This window comes from Ostrea edulis, chromosome 4, assembly GCF_947568905.1.
Source record: "Ostrea edulis chromosome 4, xbOstEdul1.1, whole genome shotgun sequence".
Classification (NCBI taxonomy): Eukaryota; Metazoa; Mollusca; class Bivalvia; order Ostreida; family Ostreidae; genus Ostrea; species Ostrea edulis.
In genome coordinates, this window is record NC_079167.1 from 81444411 (window position 1) to 81456454 (window position 12044).

The 12044-nt window shown below is 39.4% G+C and overlaps 2 protein-coding genes and 1 pseudogene across 2 annotated transcripts; all 3 read right to left on the reverse strand.

Moving 5' to 3' along the window:
* Window positions 1–2809: 2809 nt before the first annotated feature.
* On the reverse strand, window positions 2810–6310 carry LOC130053870 (uncharacterized). The gene is made up of 3 exons (XM_056161501.1): window positions 5833–6310; window positions 3817–5544; window positions 2810–2868 (listed from the first exon to the last, which is right to left on the reverse strand). The coding sequence occupies exons 1-3, from the start codon at window positions 6308–6310 to the stop codon at window positions 2810–2812; spliced, it is 2265 nt and encodes a 754-aa protein (XP_056017476.1).
* Window positions 6311–6333: 23 nt separating this feature from the next.
* Window positions 6334–7737, reverse strand: LOC130053871 (uncharacterized). Its single transcript, XM_056161502.1, has one exon. The coding sequence runs from the start codon at window positions 7735–7737 to the stop codon at window positions 6334–6336; it is 1404 nt and encodes a 467-aa protein (XP_056017477.1).
* Window positions 7738–9101: 1364 nt separating this feature from the next.
* Window positions 9102–11830, reverse strand: LOC125676797 (uncharacterized; annotated as a pseudogene).
* Between the last annotated feature and the right edge of the window lie 214 nt (window positions 11831–12044).

Sequence of the window (12044 nt, forward strand, 5' to 3'; positions counted from 1 at the left end):
TTGGTCAATCGAATTTGACCTCTGACGTGACCCTCTACGGGATGTTGTTAGATGTTTGTGTAGCGAGTATGCGAGCGGATCCAACATTTAATTTTAATTAGATTGGATCGCCAGTGGCCAGTTAGCTCAGTTGGTAGAGCACCTGACTAGAAATTCAGGGGGCCAGGGTTCGAATCACGGTCTGGCCCGTTGCATTTTCTCCCTTCCTGTTACACAATACAGAGGTTGAAGGGTTATTCGTCATTTGAAACCAACAAGAGGCCCATGGATCACAACATTCATCTGATTCACCTTGGCATGGGTTTTCAAGATTTTTAGCAGTTATGTACAAAATAAAGAGATATTACGAAAGTTAAGTTTAGCTCCAACTTCAAGGTTAAAAATCCAATCAAAGACAACAGATCCTATGAATATCACTCACAATTCCTTTTGCAGATAGACAGACACAACAAAAACAAAATGCATTTATCTTAATTATTTCCCTGTGAATTCCCATATGAATTTGATCTCCTATTGTGGACCTACCCTATCCCCTGAATTTAAAAGACTTGAAATTGAATGTTAACTACCTGATGAATACACATTGCTTATTGATACGACTCCATATAAAATATTGATACAAATTCAGTTGACAGGCATTGTACATTACGGGGCAGGATCAAAGTTCAATGATCAAAGTTCAATGTCTGACAAAAAACTAAATTCACATAGTTTTCACCAAGCCCCCCCCCCCCCCCCCCCCCCCCCCCCCCCCCCCCCCCCCCCCATTAAAATTTAAACATGACTGACTTTTGAGTCATGGATATTTTTGCCACATGTGCTTGAACCAAACTGGATAAGGTATAGTGCATAGGAAGTATGTTACAGACTTTTAGAAAATTTTGGAAGCTTACAATAGATTTTAGTAATTTTATTGAGAGTTTTATATAACTATATATATATATATTTTCCTGGCCTTTTTAATGATTTTGATATTTACTATCCTGGTGCAGTAAATATCAAAATCATTAAAAAGGCCAAGAAAACGTCAAGATATTTCGGACTAATGTAGAACATGTAAAACTACATGTAATCTATGTATAGAGAATACAAGGTACATGAAGTAACCCAAATAACATTATTTTAGCCACTTTAAGCTGATTTACATGTACTTACATGTCACTATGATACTTGACCAGATTTCAATATTTTTAGGATGCATGTCCCATGAAATGAGCTGCAGTGCAGAGCTAACAAGTAGCCATTTGAAGTTTATCATGAAACCAACATGAAATAAAATTTTGATGGGTTTGTTTTCTTTTCCATGTATTTTAAATTATCCTTTCTTCTTCTTCAAGAAATATTAAACTATGCTTTGAAAAGATAGTACTATTCGATTAACAAATGACGTTAATGACTACATTGTATATACACAGTATATAAGGCCTGCATTGTTGATGAGATACTCTATAACCTTGTGATCTGCCCTATTTTCACAGCGTTGTTGTACTAAATTCTTTATGCTCTTAGAGTTTTGGTTATCCTAGCCTGAAAATTACTACTTTCTAAAGAATGAAAAACTTGGTCATTGATCTAAGAGCAAAATAATTAGTGTTTAAAATGCAAAATATTGAGCTCTCTGTTCATGAAATAGGCGTTCATTGCCACAAAATATGCGCTTGAACATCAAATGAAGCAAATCTGTGGATCCTGATTACTTCCCGAATAAGAACGAGATTCTTTACTTCCGTAATATCGAAACTTTGAGTTCATTCAAAGGGTGTAATGATGAAAATTCTATCAATTACATCATACAATGCTACGCGTGATGCCTAGTATCTGCAAGTTCGGACCGTTTTCACATCGGAAAACAATAAATATCAACAGATCTTAATGTTAGAAATGTTTCATCAAGTAGTTTCTATAAGTTCATAACCCTACTAACCTCTATAAAATATTACATACCATATAAATCTGTAAACAACATTGCAGTCGACACCCAGACCGTCTACGGTCTAGACCACAGGGGCTCGGTTGTCAGATATTGAAGTTTTGTATTATTTGTTCCCGAATAATAAATTGAAGTTTTGCATGATTTGTGTCCGAATAATATATTATATAAATAAAATCCACCATCAAAATCCGCTTTTTTCGAGGTTTTAAAAAAGGTGTATCATGTGTACATTAAAAAAAGTAAAGGGACGACATTCGCCATCTTGGATTTCTAGGGGGCCCTCGATTCACGGCTTGTTTTTAACAATTTCTACTCTCTGCCTACCGGTTTCTGGTGAGATCTATGTTGGAAAAAGATCCAACGACTTCTCCCTATTGTCTGCTTATGTCTACATGCCGTATTAAAGATCCAGTGACCCGAAACATCCTCGATACCTGTCCCTACTTATTGAAAGCAACGGAAGTTTGCATCGAGTGACACGACGCCTACCGGAGCTCTCCATATAATCACTGGGGTGTTCCGAATGTATACGATAAATCTAGAGAAATCAACACCGCAAAAACATTTGTCGGTTACGGAAATGGCCGAGTTGTTACGATTGCACCGGTACCAGCCAATCGTAACTACTCGGCTATTTCCGTAACCGCAAATGAACCTCGTATGTGGATCGACGCCTTCAGAGTTGGTTGTTACGTATACATAAACGTAACTTTGACGTCACAGTCGTACGTTGCACTATGAAGCGTGAACTTTCAAATGCATTTAAGATATTATACACATTTAAGGTATTGTACCACTATCAATTTCCACTTACATGTTATTCCGCCTTCCAATGGAACAAAGGACAAAACGGATAGTATAACTTCCTTAATTCGTTTATTGTAACTCTCCAAATGGCTGAGAGACAAATGTGAATGTCTGAATGTGGTAAAAAGCTACAAGACAAAATAAGGTACATTATAGAAAATTATTACAAGAACTGCTTTCCATATATTTAACATTTGAACATGAATTCACCTAATAAGTGTATGAAAATTACCAAACAATAAAATAAACCTTGTCAAACAATACTGTCATTAGCTAGAACTATAATGTCATTAACTATGTAAATTAGATGAGTTATATCTGCTCAAATATAAAGCATCAGGACAATGTCACTATGGGTTTCCATACATTTGCAATGTGATACAAACACATAAGATATATGCATCAGAATGAAAAATTCTAATATGTGCAACTGACGAAAGGTGTAGGTACTTTAAATATACATTCAACTTACACCGTGGGTGGCCTACAGAAGGAAAATTCCAACAAGAATAACAAAAACAAAGGAGCAATCTTTCACATGAGATTTGGCGGCAACAGACAAGAGAGATAACTCACACATGGATGATGTACTAAACAAAGACCAATAACTCTGACATACTCATCAAAAATTATCAATCCAGAACACTCCCCGTCTGATATCTCCCCAATATCAATCAATAAAAAAAATAAAGTAAACAAGTATTACAATTGATTGACTAGAATGATGAAACTTCACAAATAATGCAAAGACTATCGTTTTACATAAGACAAAAAATACACCTGAAAAGATTACAGCATGGTTATAAATGGTCCAAAGACAAATTACTCAGATACCAAAAGTACCATATCACAAATGGGACGCGTATATAAGGTAGGTTTATCAGCTTTCGCAACGCGCACTTCCACCTTCCTCACAAGATTGTCTGTGCTAGGAAATACATGTGTAACAACGCCAAGAGGCCACTGATTTTGATGAACATTTTTATCCCAGATAAGAACGACATCTCCAGGGGAAAAATTCTGCCGGTCATCATTCCATTTGCGACGCTTCTGCAGGGTCGTTAAGTACTCCTTACGCCATCTTGCCCAAAAGGCGTCAGACAGTGCTTGCACTCTTCTCCATGACGACTTGTACAAATCATTCAGCGAAAAGGTCTCTGGGTTGTCATTTGTGGTGGTACATGAATCGCCTACTTTCTGAGTAAGAATAGATGCTGGTGATAAAACAAAAGGAAAGTCAACATCAGAAGAAACAGGCACAAGTGGTCGGTTGTTTATTATGGCACAGACTTCCGCCATGAATGTGCACAGTACATCATGGGTAAGACTGTGGTCTGATACGTTGGAAAGCATGGAGTCTAATATTTTACGTGTGACTCCTACCATTCTCTCCGAAACACCTCCCATGTGGGAAGCATGGGGAGGGTTGAATATCCATGTGGTTCCGGAGTTGTATAGGTGGTTTTTCACTGGTCCGTCTTCTACATTTATTGTATCAATGTGAAGGTCATCCGTGGCACCAACAAAATTTGTGCCTCGATCAGAGCACAATATCTTGACCTTCCCTCTAATGGCTGTGAACCGTTTTAGTGAGTTGATGAAAGCTGTTGAAGACATCTTGTCAACAACTTCTATGTGAATTGCTCGAGTAACCAGACATGTATACATGATGGCCCAGCGCTTTGAACTGGCACTCCCTGTTCGAGTCTTGCGTGATACGACTGACCATGGACCAAAGGTGTCGACCCCGACATTCGTAAACGGTGGTGCTACCTCAAGCTTATCCTTCGGTAAGTCTGCCATTTTCTGCCAGTCCAGACGTCCTCTTAGTTTGCGACAAATAACACACTTGTGCAAAATAGATGAGATCAGGTTCTTACAACCAGTGATCCAGTATCCTGCTGATCTCACTGTCCCTTCAGTGAAGCTTCTTCCTTGATGCTTAACTTCCTCGTGGAAGTGTAATACAAGTAATCTTGAAACATGATGTTTTCCAGGAAGCAATAGAGGCGTCTTCTCTATAAACCCAAGATCCGCCATCTTAATCCGTCCACCTACACGCAAAATTCCATCAGCATCCAAAAATGGTGACAGCTTGTAGATACTGCTATCCTTTGGTAAGTGCATGTTTTGCTGGATACAGCTAATTTCCAGGCCATATACCTGTCTCTGAACAGATTTTATATCAAATAGTTCTGCATCCCGATAGGTCGCCACTTTTGCAAGTGTGCTCTTAACCTGTTCCTTTTGATCCTTATGCATTCTTGCAAAGATTTTCAGTCGTGCAATAGCTTGTACGAGACGTCTCCAACGAGAAAATCTTTCGTATCTGTGAGTACCAAGAGAACTATTTCCTGATACTTTGGTCTTTGTAACGCATAATGCTTCTGTCGGACGGATCTCTCTATCATCATCTGGGTTGACCAACTCGTGAGTTTGATCCAAGTTTAATGCGTCTTCAGTGACATTCAGGAAATGAGTAGGTCCCTTCAACCACAGGCTATCTTTCATATTTTCAGCTGGAATGGACCTAGTTCCCTCATCGGCAGGGTTCTTACAGGTTGGAACGTAGTTCCACTGACTGACATCTGTTGACCTTCTTATACGCTCTACCTTATTTGCAACGTATATGTAGAATCGCCTGGTTTGGTTGTGTATGTAACCTAAAGCCACTTTACTATCAGAGTAAAGTTTCACGCAGTTGAAGGAAATGTCAGCATTTTCAAGAATGTAGTCCTTGATTTCCACAGCCAATAACGCAGTGCATAACTCTAGCCTAGGAATGGTGTGGCCATGCGTAGGGGCTACCTAAGTTTTCCCTAATAGAAATCCAACATTCGATTCTCCATTGTCAAGAATGGTCTTGATATATGCCACGGCGGCTATGGCCTTGTCAGAGGCATCTGCAAAGATGTGTAACTCTTTGGTGACAGCCTTTTGCAAAGAGTATGCTACGTACATTCGATGAATGTGAAGATCATTGAGTAAATCTAAAGAATTTCGCCATTACTTCCACTCATCCAAGTGCTCCACAGACAATGGCTCATCCCAACCAACAGACTGGGAGGTAATCTTTCGCAGAATGATTCTACCTTGAATCGTGACTGGCGCAATAAATCCAAGTGGGTCGAAAATACTATGCACAGTCGATAGAATGCCACGACCAGTGTACGGCCTTCCCTCCATGGAGATGTGAAACGTAAATGCATCCAAAGCCAGATCCCAGTGTAGACCAAGACTCCTTTGAAGTGGCAAGTGGTCTGAGTCAAAGTCCAGATCCTTAGCAAGATCATCAGATGATATAGCTGCCATGACTTCTTCGCTGTTTGATGCGAATTTATGAAGGCGCAACTTGCCATGCATCCTGAGCGCTTCTTGACTTCTTTGTAACAGACTTATGGCTTCTTCACTTGTTGACACAGATATAAGTGCATCATCCACGTAGAAATGTTTCTGAATGAAGTCTTTCACATCAGAACCAAACTGGTTGGCAGCTTCATCAGCAGATTTTCGCAAACCATATGCTGCCACTGCGGGTGACGTACAATTGCCAAACACGTGGACTTTCATTCTGTATTCCACAAGCTCATTCCTTAAGTCGTTGTCACAATACCAAAGAAACCTAAAAAAAAATTGCGATGATCTTCTCGTACTGTAAAGCAATAAAACATTTGCTGAATGTCGGCCATCACGGCAACAGGTTCCTTTTTAAATCGCATCAGTACTGTAATAAGATTGTTGACAAGATCTGGACCAGATAACATGACATCGTTTAAAGATACTCCTTCAAACTTAGCTGACGAATCAAATACACAGCGTATTTGGTCACGTTTTTTCGGGTGGTACACCCCAAACACTGGAATATACCAAACTTCTTCTCCTTCGACCAGATCTGGAGCAATTTTGGCATGCTTGCAGATGAGCAGTTTTTCCATGAATGCAATGAAATGTTCACATTTTGTTGAGTCCTTTTTCAAACCCTTTTCAAGTGACATCGCACGATGAAGAGCCATTTTTCTGTTGTTTGGGAGTCGCTCGCGAGACGGCTTGAATAGGAGAGGGGCACACCAACTCCCATCTATGTCCTTGTGCAACTCCTTGTCCATTATCTCCATGAAAGTTCTGTCCTCACAAGACAAACCAATCTTGTCATCGTGTTTGGTTCGTTCAAAAACAGTTGATGCGAATCTATCTTCTCTCGTCCGAAAGGGGATCTCTTTCAATGGTTCACTCAATCCGTAGTCATCAGAAACCTCGAGCTTACTCGTACAAGGTCGGAATATTGAGCCCCTTCCTTCCTGCAACACATGAGTTTTTCTTGCGCAAACTCTGTCTGGTACATGTCGACCTTGTAGACAAACATCTCCTATGACAACCCACCCAAGCCTTAGTTTTTGTGCATATGGTTTAGAGTAAGGTCCAATGATTTGATCAAGAACATGGTGTGCTTCAGGCACATCTCTGCCAATTAAAAGACTGATGCGACTCTCTGGTTCAGTGGGCGGTAGCTCATGAGCAATCGGTCTTAAGTGTTCATGAAGCATAGCTATGTCACAGGTAGGTATCTCCGATCGATCATTCGGTATCTCTGTACACTCGATTAGAGTCGGCAGATCAACTCGGTAAGTACCATCAAGTGATTCCACTGTGAATCCTGCAGATCGTCTGCCTGACATAAGTGTATTGCCAGCACAACTTGACAAGGTGTAATCCTGTCTTTCGCCAACTATGTCAAACGCGTCAAACAGATCCTTTTGCGCCAATGTACGGTTACTTTGATCATCCAAGATAGCATAGGTACGAAATCTCCTATCAGGAAATGCACTATGGGTCACAGTGACAAGAACTATCTTGGCACATGATTTTCCTTTAAAGTCGCCTTGGCAAATTTCGGTGCACTTGTTATTGACAGATTGTGAAGCTGGAGGCTCGTCCTCCCCGCCATGCTTCTCTATCGCTGTGTGTTTATCAAATGGAGTCTCTTCATAAGAGTGCATGGCGGTCAAATGACGCTTACTGTTGCACACTGTGCAAAGTACATTTTCATACACTTATTAGGTGAATTCATGTTCAAATGTTAAATATATGGAAAGCAGTTCTTGTAATAATTTTCTATAATGTACCTTATTTTTTCTTGTAGCTTTTTACCACATTCAGACATTCACATTTGTCTCTCAGCCATTTGGAGAGTTAAAGGAATTGGCAATAAACGAATTAAGGAAGTTATACTATCCGTTTTGTCCTTTGTTCCATTGAAAGGCGGAATAGTAAAAAGACCGTGGTTGGCCTACAGAAGGAAAATTCCAACAAGAATAACAAAAACAAAGGAGCAATCTTTCACATGAGATTTGGCGGCAACAGACAAGAGAGATAACTCACACATGGATGATGTACTAAACAAAGACCAATAACTCTGACATACTCATCAAAAATTATCAATCCAGAACAATGTTATGTATTAGAGTGAATAAGACGTTAATGATACCAAAACTGAATCTGTGGTGAAAATATAAATAACATATTATTCAGGGATTCGGTTCTGGCCTTTTAACTCTCATCCACGGGCGCGCTTCCGGCGAAGAAATGCATCGATTTGATGCAATTCTTGCGCCGATCCACGTCCGAGTCTTCTTACCGGTTACGGAAAAAGACGAACGCGTGATCCGATTGCGGTAACAGCATTGCAATCGGAACTCCTCGAATGTCTCGTGCACTCGACATAGATCTCGGATTTAATACGATGGCATCCATGAGCGAATTTGATGCATTGTCAACATGGATGCCATCGTATTACATCCGAAATCTATGTCGAGAGCGCGAGACATTCGAGGAGTTCCGATTGACCAGCATTGACGAGTACAGTCTGGGATGTCAGCTGACAGACACTGATGCTTTTTTCAGTTCGGCCCTATGTTTTTTCGGTCGTTGGTAGTTTCGGCCTAAAGTTTTTTCGACCCTAGTCGTTTCGGCCTCACTTTTGAATACCTTTAATTATAATACATTTCTCATCTTAATATATAAGTATTTGAGTCTTATTACTGCAGTTTGTTCAGTATATTCTTCTCGTCCTTTGTTGTGTAAACAAGGAAGTCCACATCATCAATAAAAATAATAAGCCATTTACAGATTACTTAAACTTGTATTTTAAAAGCAAAAATGTCAAAACATATATTTGTTGTGAACATAGCACTACACATAAGATTAAGCAAGCACTACAGAAAACAGATATATACATATATCATGTCATATCATACACAAGAAATACATAAAGCACTACATATAACAAAGCACATAGGGAAATAAGACATCTTTACTTATTGTTAAAAAAAAACATATGAACACTGTCCAGGCAATATCACTATCACTGGTCTGGCCTTGGAATTACAGGAGCTATTATCTGTCCAACTTTCCTCAGAAACAATGGGGTGGCGATGGTATTTTCCTCATACTCGGACCACAACTCAAAGAGGGCGCCACGAATCCTGCGGTAAGTTGTTCTTTGGTACCGGGTAAGCTCATCCACTAGCCGCATGATGATGGAGAGCTGACTGGCTTCCTTCATGAGGAGAGGAACTAAGACATAAAATTGGAGCTTGGCCTTCCCTGCCTTGCCGAGCATCCTACGATGCCATCCTTAAAGAATAAGAATATTACTAAAATATCACCAAAATAGTTACAGTTATACAAGAAAATGTTTGAGTTATAAACAATTATTTGAATTATTAAAAATATTCTATATATACCTTCGACATCATTGTTGGTGCGGACAGTGAGCCGGAAAACCGACCACTGGCGCATCCCCCATACATCGCTGTCTATCTATGTGTCCTGCACATACTGGAAGAGCTCCCTCAATGCTGGTGTGTTGGCAAGCTGTCTAAGATTGTCAAATGCTCCCTGAATATGGCCAGATGATAGATACGGTAAAGCAAGCAGCTTTTTGATAAGGCGGTGAACGGCCTGTCGCTCCTCATAAGTCATCTTCAGACCAAGGTTAGCCACCTTCCTCATCACTACCTGTCCCCAGTGGAAGGAGCAGCCTTGAATGCGTGCTCTGGGAAACACCTCTTGTACAGCAGTCCATGGGGCTGAAAATATAATTATTTATGAGTCATGTAAGCAATAATAATTATAATTTATGTTCCCAGTTAGTAATTTGTTTCATGATTTTTTTTTCACAAAAATCTTCATACTATGTTCGATAAAAATTATACCTCGTTCAAAGTCCATAACGAAACCTTCCACAGCTACATCAGGCAAAAGATCCCTTATCATCCGGAGCACCTAACAGAAATAAATGTATAATTGTAGAACTTAATTATTTAAAAGCTGATTAATATACTGCTCTTACTGATATGTAATCCCTCTTTCGGCGTCTGGACATGCAAATGAAAATGAGTGTGACCTATTTCATGCATTCGTCCTTTTGGATGAAGCCATGAATTGATAACAGCTGTTCAAATGGTTGACGAATGATCTTGAATGTTCCATCAAGGTACCACTTCTTTGCAGTTTTCAATAGCTCTATCTGCAGGGCAGTTGTAAAAATTATGTGTCTCTCGTTGTCGACCCTGAAATAACCCTGTAGGAACTCCTCACATGCCAGGAATGCTTGGTCAATCTGGAAATGTTTAAAGTTAACAAATGTTTGGAACACTTGCATAAATCACAGCGTAAAGCATAGGATATATAGATGTATATAACTCTTTAAACAAAACATGTCTTAAATATCAATTAAATATCAAATATATAAATTCAGAAATAAGTTTGGGCCTTATTTCATATTTTTACTACTTCGTTTACTAAGAAATACCTCAAAAGTCAGATCCCTGGGCTCGGCAGGTATTAGCTTCTGTCTGATTCGACTTGCGGCTCTCTGAAGGTATTGTTGATTTGGCAGATTGAAGTCATTCTCATCGGTGATAGCAAAAGCATCCTCAACGATGTCTCCAGAGGCTCTATAGGGATGCTGAATGCCCTCGACTCGAACCTGCAAAATTTAAAATCATTATTATAATTTTAAAATATTATAATAATTTATTATTGTACTCTTCATTATAATGTGAAATGTGCATAAATATGTATGAATGTTATATTTTCGCCATGCATATGAAAATAAATTTGTTTTCAAATAAACGTGAATTTAAAAAAAAATAGACATGGACCTTCGCTGCCATGACCGTCCGCTTTAGAAGGCCTGGTTCTGGTGGGTGGATGTGGTCAACGGAACCGCATACGAACTCATTTCCCCGCTGGGAAACAACAGCTCTACACCACAGGTCTTTCCGCCTTACACTGCATCTCCATAAAGCTGTACGCAACCAGCAGTCTAAAAAGAATGTTTTTAAAAAATCATATATTTTTCATAATATGTCATCCCGATAAATCTTCATTGAATAAGCGTTCAGAACTTGTCAGCACTTGCCGTTATTCCCGTAAATTTCTATTTACTCAGTCCTGTGTGTAATCATGCTTAGCAACTATCCAGTATGTTTCTGTGTAACATGTACTCAGTCATGTAGGCGTTTTCATTAGATGTCATTTTTCTCCTGACGAGTGAGGGGGAGCTATCCCCTTACAGAACAGCCTGTAGAGAAATAAATGATATTATGTGATTGAAATCCATCTGATCATCAATTTATGTTGCTCCTTGAGGCCACTTCGAGCACTCTAGATTATATCGGAAATTTATCCCATATATATATATATATATATATATATATATAGTGATATATATATGATTTTTTAAAACATTCTTTTTAGACTGCTGGACCGCGTACAACTTTATGGAGATGTAGTGTAAGGTGGAAAGACCTCTGGTGTAGAGCTGTTGTTTATTTTTTTTAAGGAAATAAATTTGATAATTAATGCAATACATAAAACATAATTTTTTTTTGTTGGGCGGTTGAGATGTGAACGAGAGGGTAAGCCATATCTTGCACGTAAGGCAAACTATAACAACCTGGTTCTGCTGACTGGCATAAACATTACATCACAGGGGGATTCTTCTCAGACCTGCCAACACGGTGACCAAAACAAATCATCTATAGGGATTCCCCGTGGTACACCCCCAAAGCCAAAGTGAGACATTTTTTAACATCTGTTTACTGAATCTCTGGTCAGTGTGCAACGATACCACTACCCTAAATGACTTCATCAGTGAGCAGGACTCAGACATTATGGGTCTCACAGAGACTTGGCTCACAGGTTCAGACAGAGACAATCCTATCATCAGTGCACTTCTACCCCTGGTTATAACATCAAATACAATCATCGCATGTCCCGTGGCGGAGGAACAACTGTC